At 41.2% G+C, this 23,462-nt stretch overlaps 1 protein-coding gene across 2 annotated transcripts in view; it reads right to left on the bottom strand.

Annotated features, from left to right (window-relative positions):
* Positions 1 to 6,566: 6,566 nt before the first annotated feature.
* The window catches only part of FNDC1 (fibronectin type III domain containing 1), a 91,856-nt gene continuing 74,960 nt past the window's right edge, over positions 6,567 to 23,462 (bottom strand). For both annotated transcript variants that reach the window (XM_019749556.2, XM_074333768.1), the window contains 6 exons: positions 20,844 to 20,952; positions 16,503 to 16,582; positions 12,697 to 12,726; positions 11,778 to 11,939; positions 10,249 to 10,371; positions 6,567 to 7,351 (listed from right to left, as the gene is read on the bottom strand). In XM_019749556.2, coding sequence (XP_019605115.2) covers positions 7,236 to 7,351; positions 10,249 to 10,371; positions 11,778 to 11,939; positions 12,697 to 12,726; positions 16,503 to 16,582; positions 20,844 to 20,952 — 620 coding nt within the window. In that variant the 3' untranslated portion in view covers positions 6,567 to 7,235. The remainder of the gene's footprint in view (positions 7,352 to 10,248; positions 10,372 to 11,777; positions 11,940 to 12,696; positions 12,727 to 16,502; positions 16,583 to 20,843; positions 20,953 to 23,462) is intronic.

Raw genomic sequence — 23,462 nt, 5'->3', positions numbered from 1 at the left:
ATAATCAACTAGGTTCGTCCTACTGAGTTCAAAGATCAGGAAATGAGCTTTATTTCACTATTGTTTTTAAAAGTCAAGTCTGAGATCCCAGGTGCCAAGGAAGAAACCCTTCAGTTTCAGGTATTAGTGATGCTTCCTCCCCCTGCCACGCCCACCTCCCTTCTCTCCAGCCATATGGTATCCAAGGTCGTTCCCAATCCTGAGCATTTGAGGGACCTCTTCGCTGTCTTCAGTCCCCAATTGCCCATGACACAATTATCTGCTCTATTTGTGTCTATTCACTTTCACCAGCTGACATCTGGTGTATTTGTTTGTGTGTTTTCTGTCTGCTCCACTGGGATACAATCTCCACGAGGGCAGCGATTGGGTGTATTTTGGTCATCCTGCAGCTGGGCGATCTAGAAGAGTGTCTGGCACGTATTTTGGATTCAACTGATATTTGCTGAGTAAATGAGAGGAGTGACTTGTCACTAACACTGTGTCCACTGCCTGGCCTCCGTGGCCTCTGAGACAAACACACTCCGACTCCATGCCATATGGACCCTGGCACTGGTCATCTCCACAACCCAATAGCACCTCCCGCACATTATTTCCTGTCCTGAGATTGTGTGGTCCAACCTTGGGAAACCCTTTAACACTCAAGGGCATTTCTATTCTTGGCCAACAAACAATTTCTGCTTGAGAGAGAATTGCTTTCCTAATTTAGACCAAAAAAAAATTTTGTGTTAAATTTATTGCCTATATTAATTTATTTCACTTTTATCATAAATCCTATGCGATTGCTCTCATTATGATTTAAAATTTTTATACATTAATAATCTTATAGCTAATATTTAAAACCATACCTCCATTGACAACAGATATGATCTGGTTTTCTCATCCAATTTTACTGAGCTCAGCCTAATCTGAGAACCGGGACATGGGATGTTTGAAAAGATAGTTTACTTTTTAAACTCACTTATTTCTAATTGCAAAACAGTTACATCTCAAGGAGATGATTTTAACACGTTAATATCATGTAAGATGTTACAGAAACGTGGGCTGCTTTTATCACTAGAATCATTTTATAATTGTGTGTTGTGATTAAGACCTGTGTCCTGTGCCAAGAGAAGCAAACCTATTCTAACCCCATTATCATCACATTCTCAAATTCCTCACCGTCCTGAACCGACCAAGATACATGGTTTGAATAGGTCAAAAGTGGGGGGGCAAAATTAGTCAAAACTCATCTGGAAAACCCTGGAAATTATGTTTTCACCAAATGGTAATATTAAATATGCAAAAAGCCAGGAGATTCCAGTCAAGATGGAAGAGTAGGTAAATGCTGTGCTTGCATCCCCTGATGACCACGTCAAAATTACAACTAAACTATTGAACTGTCGTCGTGAATTGCCTCAATATGTCATTGAGAACTGCCTGAAGTTTAGCTGAACAGAAGCCCTGCAACTAAGAACATACAAAAGAAGCCAACTCAAGATTGGAAGGAAGGGCAGAGACTGGTTTCACACCCACGTGTGACCGTTAAATATCAGGAGGGATGTCTCACCTGTGGCGATCCCGCTCCCCCAGAGGAGCAAGCAGTCCCAGCACCACACCAGACTCCCCAGGCCAGGGTTCCATTGCCATTGCCAATATTGTAGGTAACTGACTGCTTTTCTCTTGCTGCTTTTAACATTCTCTTTGTCTTTAACTTTTGGCATTTTAACCATGATGTGTTTCGGTGTGGGCCTCTTTGGGTTCATCTTGTTTGGGACTCTCTGAGTTTCCTGGTCTTGAATATCCATTTCCTTTGCTAGGTTAGGGAAGTTTTCTGTCATTATTTCTTGAAATAGGATTTCACCCAGTGCAGGCCAAGTTCAGCCATAGCCTGTGCTCTGCCTGGGGCCACCTGGCATGAACCACAAAGCAATCTGCATATGGCCCCCACCCACGCTGTCTTGGAGATGCCTCGAGAGGCCAAACCATGAACCAAGGTCGGCTGCCACTAGTGCCGGGTTTAGGGCTGCTCCGCCAGAGGTATGGAACACGCTGAAGCCAGATGCTGCTTGTTTGGGTTTTGTGAACCTTTGAGAGACTTTAGGAAAGTCTGCAGCATGAGCTATGACCGGTTGTGTGTATGGAGAAGCATCTTGGGTGTGTCCCAAAGTTGGGTGGGGTGGGGCCTCAGGGAATCAAGGCGAATGAATGTTGTTACCCTGGTTGATAGAGACTCAGATATTGCTCCCACCTGTGTCTGCATACCAGGAAGGGGGAGGGCTCAACAAAGAAAGAATGGGTTCTGCCAGCACTTCTGTCTGGGGAAAAGCTGCTCCTCCAGCCCTCCCCCTAAAGTCAGCCAACTCAGTTCCTCCCCATATGTTCCTGTTGCTTTTCCAGCTGCTGCCCCAGTGCTAGAGCTCAGAGTCAGTGATTCCATCGGTGAGTAAGTCCATGCGCGGGCCCTTTAAGAGGAGTGCCTGGGACTCCAGCTGCCCTCCGTTCACTCAGCCACAATCTCTGCTGGTTTTCACAGCCAGAAATTGTGGGACTGACTCCTGAAAAGCAGTCAGTTACCTACAATATTCTATTGTATATATATCTTCTTTATTCCTTCATTCATTTAGGGACACCCAGGATGCCTTTATATCTTGGCTATTGTAAACAATGCTGCAATGAATGTATGGGTGAACATGTCCCCTTGAAGTAGTGTTTTAGGTTTCTTCAGATAAATACCCAGAAGCAGGATTACTAGGTCCTTCTTTGTCTTTGGTTATAGCCTTTGTTTTAAACTCTATTTTGTCTGGTATAAGTAAGTACAAGCATTTTGTTTGTTTGTTTCCATTTTCATGAAATATCTTTTTCCATCCCTTTACTTTCAGTCTGTGTGGGTCTTTTGATCTGAAGTGAGTCTCTTCTAGGCAGCATATGTATGGGTCTTGTTTTCTTATCCATTCAGCCATCCTATGTTTTTTGATTGGAGCATTTAATCCATTTACATTTAAAATAATTATTGATAGATATGGAGTTATTGCCATTTTATTATTCATATTTTTTATTTTTATTTTTTATTTTTGTCTTAAATAAGTCCCTGTAAGATTCCATGGTTTGGTGGTGATGGACTCCTTTATTTAGCTTTTTCTTGTCTGGGAAGCTCTTTATTTGGTCTTCAATTCTAAATGATAGCTTTGCTGGGTAGAATAATCGTGGTTGTAGGTCCTTACTTTTCATCACTTTGAATATTTGCAGCCTGCAAAGTTTCTGTTGCGAAATCAGCTGACAGTCTTATGGGATAAATGATTTCATTGCATTAAAAGGAATGAAATCTTGCCATCTGTGACAACATGTATGAACATAGACAGTATTGTGCTGAGTATAGTAAGTCAGTTAGCGACAGACAAATGTCATATGATTTCATGTATAAGTGGAATCTAAAGAACCAAATAAACTAATGAAACAGAAACAAATTCATAGATACAGAGAACATTTTGATGCTTGCCAGATGGGAGGGGGCTGGAGGTGGGTGAAAAAGGGGAACAGATTAAGAAGTACAAATTGGTTGTTACAAAGTAGTCAAGGGGATGTATGGTTAGCATAAGGAATAAAGTCAATAATATTATAATAACTATGTGTGGTGTCAGATAGGTACTAGATTTATCAGGCTGATAGATGGGAGCGGGTTGGGGGTAAGGTGAAAAGGTGAAGGGATTAAGAAGTATAAATTGGAAGTTACAAAATAGTCAGTGGGATGTAAAGTAAAGCAGAGGGAATATTCAATAATATGGTAATAACTATGTATAGTGCCAGGTGGGTACTAGTCAAGGGGATCACTTCCTAAATTATATAAATGTTTAACCACTATGCTGTACACCTGAAATTAATATAACATTGAATGTCAACTGTAATTGAAAAATTTTAAAAGGAGGGGAAAGATAAAGGGGAATAGAAGTTCAAAGTTCCAGATATAAAACAAATAAGTCATGGGAATGTAATGTACAGTATAGTTATTACAGTCAATAATATTGTGACAGCGTGGTGTGGTGTCAGATGGCTGCTGGGCTTATCATGGGGATCATTTCTTTAGGTGTATACATGTTGAATAACTATGGTGGACCCCTGGAACTAATGTAATATTTTATGTTAGCTCTATTTTAACAAAAATCTTTAAAAAGTTAAAATACATATGCAAGAAGCCTCCTAAAGAACACAATACTTCCACAAAAGTCTTGCCAAACTGGAAACTTGGGACTCCAGGATCCAACCACTCAACAGAGAGTTCCGGTTTACTAGCCAGAAAATAAATCAAACTCAAGTAAGAGAAAAGCAAACAAACATCTATTAAGTAGTATGTGCTAGTTTGCAAGTTAGTACTTCACTTAAACCTTCTTTAAACCTCAAGAAAACTCTAATCCACGGCTATGCAAACTTTTTCATATAAGGTGAGACAGTAAATGTTTTAGGCCTTGTGAACCATGTATGTCTCATATTACTGGTGTTTTGTTTTGTCTGTTGGTTTTGTTTACAGTGCTTTACATTTGTAGAAGTAATTCTGAGCTTTACAGGCCATGTTAAAACAGGCTGGGGTCTCCAAGCTCAAGTTTAGACATTTCCAGTTATATTTAAGGTTTTTCAGGATGGGCACCTCAGTATTTTCCACGGAGGCTCATGTGACAGTTGGACTCTTCTAAAACTCTTTGTCATATTGAGTCAGATTTTCTTTTCCTTTAATTCCCACTTGGAACTACTTCTGACCTCTAGAGTTGGCAAACTCTCTTCTTCCTCAGAGCCTTTGAAATGGCTGAAGTCTTCCTTAGGAAAACAGACCCGTTAATGTCCCCCTAACTTGATATGAAATGATGTGCAGACCCATGGCATTCCTCAAACATGGCTTCCAGAATTTACACAGTGCTGGAAACTTGATGTGCCCGCGTGGACTCATTTGAACTATTACGTAACCTCAGTTGGACAGGACATTGGTAATAATACCACCTATGCTCAGATTCAATGTTTTTGTTTTTGTTTTGGCTGCTCTGTCATCTGGGGTTTGTAGTAAATTCCACCAAAAATTGCAAACATTTATTTCTAATAAAAATTCAGATTTCTATAATCAAATACATTCTAAGGTACCAGACAGGGCTCGAAAATCATTGCATGAGTGACTGCCAGTGAATCCTTTGCACTTCTGTGAAATGAGCAGAAATCCCTTCTGAGGGAATGTATTGTTTAGAGGCACCTGCACCTCTGTGATGATCCGGACTCCATCTTTTCCTCCAAAGTAAGCCCCATAACGAAGACAGGCTTGTGGGGCAGACCAAATAGCTCTTCTCTTATACACTAATGGATTATTAATACCTGAAAAAGCACTTTGGGGAATCGTGCAAGCCGCTGATGCTCTCTCCCATGGGGCCTCATTTTGGCCTCTTTCTCTGCTTTCCAATTGCAGGCTGGTGGATGCTGAAACAGACAGAAATTTGGAGGGGCGGGTGGGAGAAAGGAAGCAAGTTATGTACTTATTAGGAAAATTCCCTTAAAGGTCTTATTTTTGGCATGGCATTGTGAAGTACGTTTGACTGTTAATCAGTGTGAAAAATAAGGTGTTTTTTGACATCCTTTTTTTAAACCCCCATTTCGTGTATAAGAGCTCCAAAGGCTACTGAAAGATTCTATCCTATTTTGCAAATGAAAATGTAACATATGAACTGGGTATCTAATCTGTCCCTCTAAGGAATTCTGGTATTCTCCCAGGCTTTCAGAATGCTTGCATTTTCTGTACTGTTGTTTACTATAGAAAGGGGATGGTGGAAGTTGAGGAAAATGTCAGCTATTACAGTCCCATCACAAAGACCCTGTAAAGTTACTTGTTTGTAAGTTTTACCTTCCACCCTGCCAGATACATCAGCTTTCACCTCCACACAGCACTGGCACTGAAAATAATTGACTCCAGGAGCCTGGACTGCGTTCTGCAGTGAAATCATTTATGCGAGTGGTAAAGCCAGTCGGCCCCAGAAAAGCATTTGCCTCTGGTTCATTCCCACCCCTGCTTCTCTTACATGGAAACCTTTGTGAGAGAAGACAAACCCTTCATCCCACAGAGCCGCCTGAGGACACAGAGGAGCCAAGCACATGGAAAAGAGACCATGTTTTAAAAAGAATTAGAATAATGTGTCTTTAAATAAACCCTCTTGTGCTGCAGTCAAGAGGGGTAAGATGTTTATATTTTGAGGAGTAGATACTGAGATAGACAGGAAAGGGAAAAGAAGTTTTTTAAGACTGGATTTTCAAATCATTTGGGACCTAACATCTTAATGAATCTGGAACTGTACTGGATATGCCCTCACGAAGGCAGCTAGCACATGTTTCGCATGGGTACGGAAAGGCTGTCTCCTTAGGTAGAAGGCACTCAGTTTGCAGCTAGTTCACTGCTGATACCACACCATCCCCAGCATTCCCACAGGTCAGCGCTGGTCACGGGAGGCATACACACCTTTCCGTTGTTGTCATATTGTGTAGAGCACATATGCTTTGGACACTTCTAGAAGATGGTAATGAAGAGGACCTTTGCTCCAAAAAGTCCCGCACGCATTTATCTAGTGAATAGGTACAAATTTAGCGATTTTAATCAATGTTCTTGCAGACAAGTGTGGATATGTATATGCATATATACATATATATACCAAAATGAGAATTTACAAAGAAGATTTGATACATTTGGTCTAGCAGTGGGTTAGTCCATGGGATAAATCTTAAGTAGGATACATTTCCTTTGGTGGTGATTTTAGTAATTCAGTTCTACTGCATAAAAAGAGATCCGAAGCTTAAATTCAGCTAGTTTGGAAGGAGTCCAATGAGCAAAAAGAAAGCGTGTAGCATTCCATGAAGGCAGCACAGCGTGTTTTTGCTGTTCCCTGGAAATACCGAGGGGTCTGAACTTTGTGCCTAAAAAGTGTGAAAATTGCCCTGAATCAGTGGGCATCCTCTTAGTGGCGTGTTTCACTTGTCTCTGGGATGTGCTATTATAAGCAAAATGTGTGGAGAAGCAAAGTTAACAGCAACATTGAATCCTGTGTGTGGTCCAGGCCAGGAAGCAGGGCTGAGTTCCAGACTGAAGATGCCCCAAATATCCAGTGTCCATCCCATGGCCTTGTTGACACCCCGGGCTGTGTGGCTTGGGACACCATCTTCTTTTCCTGCTCACGGCCCCAAGTGCAAGTTAGTCAAGGGGGCCAGGCAGGGCCAGCTGTCGGCAAGATCGTCCTGGGTTACCACTTCCCTGGGATGGAGACCCCACACTCGTACCAGCCCACATAGTAGTAGGGGGTTCCAAAGCCAATGTTGCCAAAGCTGACGGGCTCCTGGCGATACTGTCGATAGTAGCCTAGGGTAAAAGGAAAGTGATGGAGAGAAAATGCATTTGTGACGTTGTAATTTATAGTGAGAAATATGTATTTCTTCATCTCCATTCCTGGCACAGAGCTCCTAAAACCCTTGGGATTTCCTAAGTGATAAGAGCAATAAATGTGTCTTGATATTCGTAACAAACCCCTTTCAACCACACTTGAGTTTATGTTAATGAGATGACTTTTGGAAGCACCTAAGGATGAGGGCTGGTCCCCAGAGGAAGCAAACATGTGATTAGAAAGTTGGAATGTTCAGTCCCACCCACCCAACCTCTGGGGAGGGGAGAGGGGCTGGAGATAACTCCATTCACCAATGATCAGTGACTTCATCAAATGTGCTTATGTAATGAAGCCTCCATAACAACCCCAGAGGATGGGTTTTGGGGAACTTCCAGGTTGGTGAACACATGGAGATGTGGGGAAAGTGGCACACCTGGAGAGAATATAGAAGCTCCATGCCTTTTCCCCATGTCTTATCCTGTACATCTCTTCCATCTTGCTGTTCCTGAGTTATATCCTTTTATAATAAACCAGTAATCTAGTAAGTAATATGTTTCTCTGACTTCTGTGAGTTGCTCTAGCAGGTTAATCAAACCCAGAGAGGGGGTTGTGGGAAACTTGGATCTACAACTGGTCTGTCAGAAGTACAGGTGACAATGAGGACTTGTGATTGGTGTCTGGAGTGGGTGAAGAGAGGAACTCTTATGGACTGAGCCCTTAAACTATGGGATCTGATGCTACTCCAGGTAAATAGTGTCAGAATTGAGTTTAACTGTAGGACACCCAGCTGGTGTCAGAGAATGGCTTGGTGTGGGGAAAACCCATACTTGGAATTGGTGCTAGTATCACAGCATCAGAAGGACCCAAACCAACTGGAAAAATTCTGATCTTTACAACCTCGTTCAGACAGAAGACCTCTGATAAGTTGTCTTATAACAAATGTTACTTCCAAATAAACACAACCATTTTTGTGTGAGGTCACAGTAGCCTCTGAGGTTTCTTCCAGGCATGCTTTGTGGGGATAATCCAGTCCCCACACATGCATGACACAGGTAGGAAAATGTTCCTTAGTGCCCTCTCTCTCCACAAAAGAAGATAATTTAACCAATCTCTATGGAACCCTCACCACAAGGCAAGATTCCACCTGGTCCTCACAGAATTTAGGGCCTCCCAACTTGCCCCAGATCTCAAGCCTCCAATGTCTATCTACTTTTTGGAGTCTATGGTAGACTCTTAGCTCTTTCAAGTGAATCTCTTGAAGGAATGAATGCTGTAGCATTTATGACCATTTTTCCTTTGAAGTAGAAGTGATACCCCAACCTCCTCAATTTTTTCTTTTTCTTTCTTTCTTGTTTTTTTTTTTTTTTTTTTCAGCAACTCAACAACTGCTCTTGCCCCTGGGCCCTATTTACCCTTGCCAGATGAGAGGTTACCTGTTATTCTACCAATGAGTGTATTGATTAACCAGCACCTCTCTTCAGAGCCAAAACCCTGACCATGACCACAGTCTCAGAAACACAGTGAAATACAAATAATGTATAGTAACCCTGGGGTTACTGCAAGATCCCCCAAAAATGAAGGAATGTGATATATTTTATACACTTATTTTAATTTTATGTATCAACTTGGCTAGGCCATGGTACCCAGATATTTGGTCAAATGTTATTCTAGGTGTTTCTATGGAGTTGTTTTTCAGATGAGATTAACATTTAAATCAGCAGACTCTCAGTAAAGCAGATTACCCTCCATAATATGGGTGGGCCTCATCCAATCAGTTGAAGGCCCTAATAGAAAAAGACTGACCTCCTATGAAGAGGAGGTTATTCTGCCAGCAGACTCAAACTGAAACATTGACTGTTCCCTGGGTCTCCAGCCTATTGGCCTACCCTGCAGATTCTGGACTTGCCAGCCTCTACAATCATATCAGCCAATTCCTTAAAATCTCTCTCTCTCCCCCTTTCACCCCATTGATTCTGTTTCTCTGGAGAACACTGAATGATACACTTACTTTATCATTTTGTGCATTTTACTCTGTCTTAATTCTTTGAAAATTGGTAATTTTTGTACCTTTTTTTTTTTCCAAACTAAAAATGTTGATACATCAGAATGTCTCATGTCTTGAAAATGCCAGATCACTAAGAGTTGAGTGCATAATGGAAAAGTGCTGGACTTCATTCAGCTGTTCTGTTTACTTATTTGTTTGTTTGGGGGGTTGGTGGAGTTGGTACCATAGAGCAAGTTGTTAACTTTTGAGATGAATATACTTGTTCTCACCTTATAATGCCCTAATCAAATAGTTGATACATTGTCTCCTGAAGCATATCATGGTTGGTTTGCATCTGTTTATTTTTCCTTCCTCTATACTTTTGTTCTTGCCATTCTCCCACCTGGAAGGACCTCCTATCTGTGCACGTCTTGGTATCTTTATGATTCAGCCTAGACTCTGCCTCTTCTGAAGAGTTTCCCTGACAGCCTCAGGTGGCCTGCCTCCCTTGATCTCAGATTGTGACTGTAATCTGCATGATTTCCTGATAATAGGACAATCATGTGACATAACTCCTGTCATTCTATATGCTTTAAGTAGTACACTCTTAGTTACCTTTCACATATTTATCTTCCCTTCCTGGTTATGAACCATGTTCCTGAGAGTAAGGACAAGGTCTTATATTCCTTTGCAGCCCTACTCCACTAGGCTCACCTCAATTCCAGCCCATGGTAGGAGTATTTTGTTGATTCCTCATTGGTATGATCCAAAATGCTGCCAACATCTGTCTTCAAATGGGAAGCCAACGGCCGGGCCACAGCGAATTTTCTCCTTATAGTACCTCTCCTCTCCCACCTCCCAGTTAACACATCAGACCTTTGTTCTCATTACCTTGAATTCTAGGGAGGGCTTCTATATAGGACTGAGGCCCCGTTCTTCCATCAAGGTGTGAATCCACAAATTGACAATGGTCTTCACCTCTTCCCCAGCTGTCCCCAATGCTATAGAATGTGTCTGCATGAAGAAATGAAGGAGGTCAGTGACTGATAAAAAATATGCCACAGTTGGTTTAGGAATTTGCTTAAGCTTTGGAGACCATTTGAATTGGGCACATTACTTACACTCTGTGTGTCATACTTTCCATGTTTAAAAAATGGTGATAATGGCACCAACCTCATAACTGTTGTAAAGATTCAGACAGATCATGTATGCCAAATCCTTAACAAGTGGTCATTAAACAGAAAATATTAATATTACAGGCAGTTTCAGCCTATAAATGGTAGACCTTTTTACTCCATGGTTTAAAAAAAGGAACAGAGGAAACTAGTTTAGTCAGAGAATTCATTGCAAAATAATTATGAAAGACATGATGATCTATAAAAACAGAAGAACCTATTTTCGTACCTAACTAGTAGAATGCGTGTCTGTGGCATAAGGCACTGTCCGTGGTGCTGAACCACCGCGGCACAGTAGGGCCAAGTTGCTTTTCTCAACCCTGGAATGCTGGAGATGGCTGTGCAACCTCTCCCAGGGATTCTGAGTCGGGGGAGAAAAGTGGCAGTAGTGGAAGAGAAAAGAAAGAGCAGAGAGACAGTGGGTGTTGGAATAGGCGTATACACCAAGTAAGGGAGGGTTTGTTTTGACATTGTTGTGAAATGCTTAGCACTAGCAAGAAAAAACAAAACAAAACAACAACAACAACAAAAAACCCCATGGCCCATAACAAAATATAGACCAGCTGAGGGAAAGTTGAAAAATGTATGTACTAAAAAATTAAAAGCTGTGCAAATTTTGAAATAAAAACAAATTTGTGTAGGTGGGTAAGTCAAAGCCAGAAGGGTTGAAATGGCATTTTGAAATGTTAGTAATTCAAAGTACGTATGTTATTCTTTGTTTTAATCCCCATCCATAATGAAAGCAATGTAATTTTGACTTGGACACAGAACAAATAATTCTACTGATGTATGTTCCACCACCTACATTTTTTCTCTATAAAGTTGTGCCAATGGCAAGGAATGAAAGAGGGCGCTTTCCTCAATACTTCCAGCTTATACTCATATCTATTATTATTGAATTAATGGCAAAAAATTGGCCTTCAAGTTTATAACAGAATTTTAGACTTCATTCCTAAAACATAGAATATATATATATATATATATATATATATATATATATATATATGTATATATATCTTATCTATACATATATATACTTATTTATTTATTTTTTTCTGGGTGCCAATGTAAAAACCAGTCACTCTAAAATAGAGAGACTGCAAAACTGATTTGTATTTGAGCAAGAGTGAGACATAATGGGTCCACACCTAAATATATTCTGATACACATGCTATGTCAAGTTAGTATCTAATAAAATCAAAATTTTCCATACCCTCCGATAGCCAAGCATCCTCAAAGACCTACCTTTCAGGTTGTCACTGAGATAGATCTTATACCGCAGTGAATTACAAAGAACAACTCCCACAAACTTTCTATACCACGTCCTCTTCACATACTGCCGGCCATGGCAGTCCGTGTAGTCAGGGTTGTGTTTGAAAGCAAATGGGATCCAGATGGGCTCACCACCTTGGCAACAAAAACACACCCTCTAAGGCATGACATTCCACGTGTTTATAGTTGCACAAAGTACCAGCAGATTTGACTTATTCACTGGGCCTTCCTCTCCTCGCAGGGCGTTTCTGAGCAAAGTTTTCCCACCTCCCCTAGTGGGCCCCCTCTTTCTCTTTCCCCTTCTTTCTTAGCACTGAAATACAATTGGAGAGTTCCTTTTAGCTGAACCTAGTTAAGGGATTCTCAGAATAAGAAAATGCCTTTAAGCCTTATGGAAAACAAGCTATAATGGCACATTTGATCCTGTGTGCCATGTCATCCTTCCTCTCACTCCTGGTCTCTCAGCATTTATTCCTACTGTGCTTGTCACACATAAAGCTTGTCCAGAACCTAAGCAATAGGGCTTCCTCAGCTTATTTGAAAAACAAAGTAAAATTTTGTTGTATGCTTAATACATTTTGCTACCTTTTCAGCAATTAAAAATATTCAAAGGGGTTTGCATGAAAATAAATTTATCTATTTTCATAAATATTGGCTGCCCATAATGGTTTTTTATTGACATTGGCTGTGATGGCCATATTAAAAAATTCCTGGGTCACTCCTCTTTTCCCTGGATTAGGATGAAGGGTGCAAAGAAACCACAGAAGTTGTCATAAAATGATAAAATGCAAAAATGGTCCAGCATTTCTACTTGTGAGTAATCATAACAATGTCGTATTCAATATTCAACCTGATTACTAGAATGTCAAATTTATTAAGAAGAGAAACTTACCTGGGGGCCTCACAACAAGCAGAGGATTGTCTGTAGAATAAAAAAGAAATAATTGACTTCATTATCGTACTTCACAACTATGCAACTGCTGAAATGTTTGTTGTAACTGAAAGAGCTAAGCAAACTGAAATAGGTGAAGAAATATGTGAGTTTTATTTGACAGATGCCAACATTTATCCTTAGTTTTTCTTTTCGAAGCATTTCCTTTTGAGAAATACTTTGTTATTCATATAGATGCTGTGGCTCTCTGAAGATAACATCTTGACATTGGGTACTATAAAATAATTAAATACTCGTTATGTTTTAAGATGTTATGTTTCTTAAAAAGGTAAACATATACCTACTATACAATCCATCCATTCTAGTCTTGCGTATTTATCCATGAATGTTCATAGTAACTTTATTTTTAGTAGCCAAAAAGCAGAAACAACCCAGTATCTATCAGCAGTTGAGCAAATAAACAAGTCATACAATGGAATCCTGCTAAGTAATCAAAGAGGATGAACTACTGTTACATACAACAATATGGATGGATCGCAAAATGATTGCACTGCGTAAAGGAAGCCAGGAAAAAAGAATTCAGACTGTATGATTCATTTACATAAATTTCTAGAAAACGCAAATGAATCTGTAGTGACAGAAAGCATTTAGTGGTTGCCTGGAAACCGGTAAAGATGGGCACATGGGGCAAGAGCGCTGGACGGCACAGCAGCAGGAGGAAACTTGTGGTGATGGAGATGTTCACCATCATGATTGTGGGGATGGCTCCAAGGGGTAAACATACCTCAAAACATACTCAGCTGTACTCCAAGTATGTGCCGCTTACGGTTTGCCATTTGTACCTCAATAGAGCTGCTTTTTAAAAATGTCTATATGTTAGTCCGGATACTGCCATTTAAGAGAATATGAAACTAGCTTTTTAAGGACTTCTGCTTTAGAAGAAGTTTCTTTTTATAAAATGCCTGGGCCTACGTCAACAGGAGCCATCATTTTTTGTGAAAAATTATCACAGAGTAAAACTGCTCTTTTAGGGTAAATATTCTATGAATTTTAACATATGTAAACAGATTCGTGGAACCCCACCACAATCAAGATACAGAATAATCCCATCACCCCAAATCTCCCTTGTGTTGCCCCTTTGTAGACCACTCATTTTGACGTCATCCACGATCCACAAAATACAGTGCCACGCCATTAGCCGTAAGTGTAAAGGCTTCTTTTACTCTCCTGCTCTTAACTTTCAACAGTCTGCTGAAAAAAGTCTCAGATGTGCCAGCGTGGGTGGAGGGAAGGAATACAAAACAACAACACAAACAACAATAAAACCGAACCCATGGTGCAGCCTGTGTCACACCCATACATTTACTTCATAAAAAATGTTTTGATTCTCATGTTTGGCAAATGTCATAATTCAATTACTTGATGATTTTCCTGTTGTTAACCTGTTTTCCACAGGGAATACAAAATGAAAGAGGGACTTTTTGAGGAATTTCCGTACTGTTTTTCACAGTGGCTGCACCAATTTACCACCAACAGTGCACGAGGTATGGAGGTTCCTCAAACAATTAAAAATAGAACTACCATACGACCCAGCAATTCCGCTTCTGGGTATTTATCCGAAGAAATCTAAAACACTAATTTGAAAAGATAAATGCACCCATATGTTCATTGAAGCATTATTCATAATAGCCAAAATATGGAATCAACCTAGGTGTCCATCGATAGATAAATGGATAAAGAGGTGTGGTACGTGTATATAATGGAATATTACTCAGCCAAGAAAAATGAAATCTTGCCATTTGTGACAACGTGGATGGACCCAGGGGTGCTAAGTGAAATAAGTCAAAGAAAATTACTGTATGATTTCACTTACATGTGGAATCTAAAAACAAAACAGGACAAATAACCAAAACAAAACAGAAACAGACTCGTAGTCACAGAGAACAAAGTGATGGTTGTCAGAAGGGAGGGGAGTAGGGGGATGGGTGAAAAAGGTAAAATAGAATTAGAGGCACAAACTTCCAGTTGTAAAATAAATAAGTCACGGAGCTAGAATGTATAGTACAGGGAATATAATCAATAATATTGCAATAACATTGTACAGTGACAAATATTTACTAGACTTATCATGGTAGCCCATCATAAGGTATGTAAATGTCTAATCACTATGTCGTACACCTGAAACTAATATAATATTGTAAGTCAACTATACTTTAATAAAACAATTTTTACATGAAGGAGAGACTTGAATAAACTGATGGAATAAAGTGATGATGACCAGAGCAAATAATGGTCAAATTTCTGTGTGTGTGAGAATCTTCTGGGGGTTTACAGAAAGAGAGCATCTGTAAGATGAGAGCCTCACCCAAGACAGTCTTATTCAGAAGTCTGGGTGCCCTGGATTTTCATCACCCACACCTTGGAAGCCACAAAAAAGTGGGGTGGGAGTATGGTGGAACTTATACTGGGAAGCGGGTAGCAGAGAGCTGTCTTTTCAAAATTTTACATTGCTGTCTCAGAAATTACATTCTACTCTCAGATTTTGGACCTCAGTTTCTTGACAGCTGTTTATATTTGACTCACTTGGGGTTTTTTTCCTATATTAATTCTGATAGTGGCCAATGGTCCATTTTATTTTTAGGAAATGCAGCCATAAACATAGACACATTCCTTACATTAGCAAATTAACCACTGAAAATGGTTTTCTCTTACTCTTTCATAATTACTAATGAGAAACACACTTCTTAGATGAAATAGGTGAAAACACTTTTGAGGTCCTTTGCCTACATTTCCAGTGTACAGCATATTCTCACAAAATATTTTTTGTTCCATATATTTAGATTCAGATTTCAAATCATGACATTTAAAAATATCTTCCAATGACAAATGTTCTGGGAAGAAGATACATGTAGGGACTAATCTAACCAAATAGAAGTTAGAGCTGGGTTGAAACTTGGATAATAAAATTAAAAGTAGTCTTTATTGGAACTGCCTGGAAAGTGAAAAGGTCAAATTCCAGTGAAAGGGAAAAAAAAATCTGGTTTTGTTTTGTTTTGTTTTTTTCAGAGCGTCTAGTATTTCAGTGTGGAGCTGGCTCAGCTGGGCTTCTGAAGGTGGCCTGGCTTAGACCACAGGTCCCCACTCTCCAGCTTGGATTCCTACATGGGAAGGTTGCTAACCCAGGAGCTTGTCACCATGGCCAGCTCAGTGGGCTGCTTCAGACCATGACCAAAGGAGCATTTTATTGAAGGGCCTGAGAACTCTGCACACCAGCATCCCAAATACAGGACATCCTCTGAGTGGCATTGCCTGTAAGATTAAATAGTACTTCAATTAAAGTCTCCAAATTAAGTAAAGATATCGTCATCTCCTAGTAGGGGAGTGTCTTAGAGACTTGATTAATTGTTAGAAGCACTGCCTCTCAGGCTTCACGACATTTTTCCTTTTTGATGTTTTTCAGCTGCTTGCAATTAAAAAAAAAATTATCTCTGCAGCTAGATTCAAATGTATCTTTCCCACATGGTTGAAAACTGGATTTTCTTTTTTTTTTTCCTTTCACTGGAATTTGACCTTTCCACTTTCCAGGCAGTTCCAATAAAGACTACTTTTAATTTTATTATCCAAGTTTTAACCTAGCAGAAAGAAAATAATGTTTATTTTATAAAGCAATATCCAACATGAATTCATTAAATGGAAAAGTTAGGGTTTTACTTCTTCCGTTTTTATTCTATTGCAGTCATTATTCCAAATTATTTGTTTTTAAGAATAAGGAAAGGAAAATAATGAGAATGTGAAGTTAGCCATACCTGATTCTGTAACAAATGACACTGAAGGGCTGATTGGTCCATAACCATGAGGATTTTTGGCTTGAACTTTAAAATAATACCTGAAATTGGAAGAAAACAGTTTTTTGAAAGAGCAGTTTGTTTAATTTATATGTAATAAGACAGATTCCCAAACTATTGAGCACCTACTCTGCGGCAAGGTTTGAGTCCTATTTTTTACTAATGCAGTCATCACTGCTATTTCTTCATATTTTTTCTGAACTTTCTCATTTTCTAATAACTTTTCAAGATGATACAAGTAGCAGCATAGACATGTGGCTAATGGGAACAGAAGGGGCGTGTTGGGCAAATAAGTCACTCAGAGTGTGTGATCCTTAGGGCATCAAGCGTTGAACTGCCCCATGAGACACGTCCTGGATGAAAGGCTCCTCTCTCATCCTTCTCTCGTCCCAGCTTGAGTCTCACAGCTCAAGAGGGCTAAGTGGGAGCAGGAAGTCACTGACAGAGCAGAATTCACATTGTAACCTAACTCTTATCACTGGACTCCGTGTGAAAAAGTCGGATGCTGGACCCAGTTATGATGCAACTGGTGTTGGCGGAGACAGGGGGAACCAGTCCGGAGGTTGGCCTCCTCGGTGGAATTAACACGACAAGGATGTTCGGGGCATGACAAGTGCTATGGTTGGCTCTGGACCGTTAAAAGTCACTGAGTTTCAAGCTTTTGAGCTACAGGGAAAGAGACGCAAGTCCAGGAAGGGGAAGTGGAAAAGTGCTGGAGAAATTTAGCCAGAGTAGTCATCTTTGCCTTGGAACAGGGAATATGCTAGAAAGCACATCGTCTGGATCCACTGGTTCATCTAGAAGGAGACTGGTAAGCCAAGCCGGTTGGGAGTCCCCAAACATCTTGCTTTGTTCCCTTACGAGCTACAGTGGTTAGAAAACACTGGCGACCAACACTGCTGTTGTGACCCACCATATTTCCTGTTAATCGTTGTGTGGTCTTCCCTGCTGGGATTCTAGATGTTATCTGTGCTCTCAGTCCTCAGCTACTTACAGGTGAGAAAGGTGCTAAACAATCCTGTGAGTGTGGTTCTCTGCCATTTTGGAGAGTTCATGATGAGCTTTTCCCTAAGGCTTCTGGCCAGCAGGAGTTATACTTCAAGGTTACAGAATTCTTGGATTAAGTCAGGCACTAATTAAAATGCACTAAGTTTTTAAAAGTTGAATTATTTACATTCAGACAGCAAAGGCGTATGTCTGTTGTACCACTGTTCTAACAACACCTTCTGAGCTTCTGAAATCACCAAGGGAGTCTCTGGCCTTACAGCTACACAGACATACTAGTGTGACTTTGTGTTTGATTAAACAGAGGGCTGGTTTAAATGGCTGAAATATTTAAGCCATTCATTGAAATTAGTCATCTTTTAAGCGTTTTAAGAAAGTCATTCACTTTTCATTAAGGAGACAATCCTTTTTAACATTTCATTAAAAAAAAAAAAAGATACGCACAATTAAGAACATATGAGTTTCCAAATCTCAGTTCACTCAGCAGTTCATGTTTTCACAATTACGCAGACTTTTATTCAGTGGTTGTGGAGTTACTTAAGGCAAAACTCTGCAGGCAGTTCAAGCCGTGGGTTTGGCATATGCCAATGATACCGGTTAAACTTTACAGATACTTTCTTTTTCCCTGAAAATCTAAAAATGACACTTATATTCCAAGACTCCATGGACCATTTCTGCTGAATGGTCTTCAAGCCGCCACTGGAGCCAGCCTGACACCACCTGCCCAGGCTCCACAGTGGGAAGCACTGCTGTACAGCGGAGGAGACAGCAAAAGGGACGACCAGGCAACCATGAGAAGCTATTCCGATTTCTTTGTTGTGTCAATTTGTCTTGCCACTGAAACCTAAGTATTCTCCGAATCCACCTTCCCGCCCGCACAATTATTCTATCCTCCGCAAAGCCCACGCGGCCCAATTCCAAAGACATAGTTCCACTTGAACTTTATCTAACGTGTCAAAGTGAATTTAAGTATGCTGAGCTGAAAAGTAACATGGACTTATGAAAAAAGTAAAGGCTCTATTTTCAAAAACCACATGAAGCTTTTTCTATGAATTCAAATATGTATTTCATACTCTGCCTCACCCAAGTAACAAGAACAATCCATGCCTTGCCTTCTTACATAATCTTTTGGCCCCTTCTTTCCAACAGACTCCCCAGCGACAAATCTCTGTGCTTTAAGTGTGGATTAAAATATGCAGGCTCCAGAAAGCGATTTGGGGCTGCGCTGGGCGAACAAAATGGATAATGCCCACATGAAGTCAAAACCAAGATTCAATTCTAAAGAACCACAGCTGGTTTTTATATTCTGGCTCCGCTTCAGTCGGCTGGGGTCTAGAGAGCGTCCCCTACATGGAGGGACCCTGAAGCAGTTCCTGAGAAGCCCTGGGGACTATGACGAGAATGAGGAAAGGCAGGCTCCGTGGAGGCAGCCTGTGGACTCCTAAAGTGAGTCCACCAGACAAGTTCTGCATGAGGGTCATGCAGGGGGAAATGAGCGTCCTTCCATCACAGTCACACTTTCCTAGCTGTAAACATTTAGCAGCTGCTCAGAGGGGTTTTGAGGAAATGTACGTGGGAGGAGGCACATGTGCTCCATGCGCCAGCACTCAGCATCAGGAGAACAAATAACTGAATAAATAACCAGGCCAGCATCCTGGGGATTAGGCTATAAAGCGGCTGCTGTCCCCAGGCTGTCTGTCAGGGAGCTGAATGGGGATGGAGGGAAGGACAGAAGCCACAGGGACTCCACAGGCCCTCTGGGCCCGGCCTGTCCAGTCTCCTCCCTCCTTGCCCCCTCCTGCCATGTCGGCCTCCTTCCCTTCTACATAACCATCTCCTGATGTTATTCAAACTCAACATCAGTCTGGTAGCAAGAGTTGTCAAAAGAACACTGGATTTGGGGGCGGGGGGTAGGGCACTCAGGAGACTGGCATTCAATTTTGCTGTAAATCATCTCTAAGGCCTCTCAGCTTTTTGACACTGCGGCTGTGCTGTCAAAGCATTGTCACTCTGCACACAATGAAAAAATTTGGTGTTGACTCCGTTTTCTCTAACTTTGTTGCTTTTGTTTCCTTTAATTACTTTTCATCACTTTAAGGGAAAAAGAAAGAAAAGTATTTTCTCGATTTCTTGCTTTGCTACTTGTTTTTCATTTGCCAAACCCTGAAATTCGTAACAGTTTATGAAAGCTCAGTTCAAGTGAGCCCAAGTGGCACATTGAAATGCCCTGGGGAAAGTTCTCAGCTAGTTCAGTACCCACGGCTGTTATCCAATTTCTATCTCCTTTAGCACATTTCTGTTTAAGGATAGTATTTTGTTCCAACCTTCTCTGTATTCCTCTGACTGTAGAGAAAACGGGAGACCTCTAACCCACAGTGACAACACTTACCACTCTGCTACGTAAATACAGTGGCTTGATGTGACAATACGTGCTGGAGCGTTTGTACAGGCTTGAGTGAGCTCATGCCTGTTAAATATTTGTTAAATATTCAGAAATTCCACGAGCCCACTGATAGCGTGGAATTGGCCATGGTGGGAGTGTTTATACTACAGAAGTTGGAAAACACCAAAAACCAGGGACCTTTTCCCCAGAGAGCCAGTTTACAAGCACACAACTGCTCAGCCATCACGTGCTGGGTGCTTTGCCCATGTTCGCCATCAAGGAAGATTTCCTGATGGTCATTATCATCGAAACCAGACAGCACAAAGGCGGAAACGCATAGTCATCCGCTTTGTACCCTTGGGAGCAAGTTTGGCATATTTCACACCAAGGGCTATAAACTCTGGCTCCCAGATGGCCCTTTGGCCACCCACTCACTGCCAATTTTAAAAGACACAATTGTAACCTTCATTCATGTGTAAAATGCATCTTTCTTGAATGGTCTGAACTTCTACATCACAGAGTTTGAGTACCAGTTCATTAAAATGTTTAGCAATTGCTGCTCCATGAATGACACATACGAACGCTACCACAAGAGTGAGTACCAATGGGTCAATTCCCTTTCAACATACAGGATAACCTCTTTTTCCCCCAATGGTAGGTAGTGTTTAGTCTCTAGAAAATAGGGAAAAAAATATCAGCACAACAGACTAACAATTATAGCACATATAGTAATTTCTTCAAAGAAAAAATACATGACAACGGTAAGCGTTCACTGATATTCTGAGAACTAAACAGAGAATGTATAAGAAAGCATGAAAACATTTTGACTGATCCTTTCATTTTTGTCCTAAGGACGTCTGTGACCATGAACACAGGTCTCGTTTTTTTGTTTCGCAACGACTGACACATCATACCTCGTGTTTGGCTTCAGGTTTTCAATGGGCAAATGAGTGACTGTTGACGCTTGAGTGGACCACTTGTTCCTGATGAAGTCTTCATAGGATGCACTGTAAACCAAGTAACCTACAAGGCGAAAGAAGGAAGAGGCCTGTGAGCCTCAAGGAGGAGGGGGAGTCTCGGAGTGGCAGGGTGAGGACAGCATGAGGTGAAACTCAAGATGCACACAATGGAAAACATAGGCAGGGCCCTGAGGTCATGTAGGCTTTTGTTTTCATCCTAAACGGGAGGACATGAAAAATACACTCCATAATTAGAACGTGTGCTTCCTCTCAGGTGGTGCTCAGGTTTCTCTGTTCATCCTTGTGTCTGGATTGTGAGGGCTGCGGGGTTTGGACTATGTATTTGCTGAACATGGGCGACATCTGATTTCTCTGTTGTTCTTGGCTAAACCAGTCCTGCAAGACTGATGAGCTCGTCCGGAAAAACTAAGAGGCCATCACGTCGACCATGTCCCACGGCATTACTCCTAGTGGAGGAACCACTGCCTTACTAGGAGACATTAGGGAAAGCAACTGGTCGCACGCTGATTACTCGGCAGGAGATTCCTATGGTGTGGACACCATCTTATTATGCATTCACTTGACTGCTTACGAAAGAAAGAACGGTTGGTGCAAAGCAGCAGAGCACTTGCCATGTCACAGGTCCCAAAGCGTGACGTCCTCTTTAGGTTTAGGGGGTATATATGTATCTGTTGCTTCATTGTTTTGTGGTTAAAAGAGTCAGTACTTGATTAATGTACTGAGGAAGAGCTCCCATTATTTTCCCCTTTGCCTTTTGGGGTCTGTTGCTTTTCCTGCATATTGCAGGGCCGTCACAGGCTGGAATGTTCCGTGGTAATCAGCTTGGCAAGAGTGGGCACAACTTTACACTGGGAATGCCCAAATCTTTATAAGTACCTCATCCATATTATTTATGCTAGGGGCTGAGTACTCATAATTAGGGTACTAAGGATTGGTTTGGGGTTAGGTGTAGGGCATGTGACGATGTGGTAACACCGAAGTCTCAGAGGAGCTTTGGACAGCTCAGGATGCAAAGTGTACAAGAGCACATGTTTCAGACACACACCATCTACAGGGTAACACAAAAATCATGTCTGAGTTGAGTCTGGAGACATTTACTGGGAGTTCTCAGGCTCCTTACCCAGCAGGCCTGGAGGCCCATGTAGTGTGGCCAACACTCTCATCCTGCAGCCATGTTTCTCAGACATCCCATGGCTCAGGGGCGCAGTGGTATACTTAAGTTAAGTGACATCTGGTATGCAAGAGGTCAAAAGCTAAATAGCTTAAGGTAAGGTTTTCAGGTATTTTTTTCTGTATGCCTACTTACTTGCTTTAAAAATTGCCATCCATAAAACCGTATTCAATTAAGAAAAGGATTTTCTTGATGTTTTGACTCCAAGCTCTCCTCCTTCCATTGATTTATTTGGTTTTATTAGGAACCTGCTGGACTTCACAGAAGCTGGCCAGCCGCAGCACACATGCTAGAGTAACCAGCACTTTTAGTTACACCAAAGACACAGACTCCTTGATCCTGCCCCCTCACTGCTCCCCTGGGCCCTTCAACCTCACCTGGCAGAATACCTGGGGCATTGTTTCCTGCTGTTGGGCCACTGTGCAAACTCCGTAAGAAAAGTTACTCTTGGGATGTTCTTGAATATATTTTTCTCATTTTAAGAGACAATATTAAGGACATAAAGCCAAAGCACCAGAAATTTGACTTTGATGAGCTACATACACTAGCAAAATAGTGACAGACAACATGTTAAACTTTGACCTATACCACCACAACCCACCCAGCCCTGAGACACACACAGACATACACATATTCCTTCCTCTTATACAACTTGCAGGCCCAGAAGAAATCATTTGCAAAGGAAGACTCTATTCAAAGAAAATATCAATTGTCTTCTGTAAAAGCTTATTTCAAACAGAGTGTTCCTCAAATATATCCTTAGCAGAGTCAGATGAACTCATGACCCAGGAGGCTCAACACCCAGGAGGCTCAAGATGTCTGGCCATTTTCTACCACATGCAATTCCCACATAAGGAACTCGAAAGAACCAAGACTGATCTAGAAGCACCCAGCAGTTATGGAAAGAAGGGAAGAGGAAGAGTCACAACACCTGGGTTGACTCTGACGCAGAGTGACACCTGGCAGCAGCGCTTTCATCACCCACGTGGCAGGAACTACTCTTACAAGTGGCTACCTGGACTCCTTGGCCATTTCTAGGATGATAGAATGTAATAGAGGTAACAATATTTTGCATAGGAGGAAACCAAGGTCCAGGGAGATATAGTACGTAGCTCAAGGTCATACAAACCAATCGGAGATTAGGATACAGAATTTCTGACTTCCATCCAGTGCTTTTCATACTGCCCCACAAGGCTTCCCTTGTTGCCTATATTTCATCCTCTTGAAAAGTAGACATCTGCATTCATCTACCCAATCCATCTATGCTTCCATGCATCCATCCAATCTATCCATCCATCCATGCATCCATCCATCATTCATCCACCGAATCCATCTATCTATCCATTTATTCCACCATGGTGGATGGTAGAATCCATTCATTC

Source organism: Rhinolophus sinicus, linkage group LG05 (assembly GCF_036562045.2).
Source record: "Rhinolophus sinicus isolate RSC01 linkage group LG05, ASM3656204v1, whole genome shotgun sequence".
Taxonomy (NCBI): Eukaryota; Metazoa; Chordata; class Mammalia; order Chiroptera; family Rhinolophidae; genus Rhinolophus; species Rhinolophus sinicus.
The sequence above is the reverse complement of the archived record's forward strand: the minus strand, read 5'-3'. Positions and strand labels throughout refer to the sequence as shown.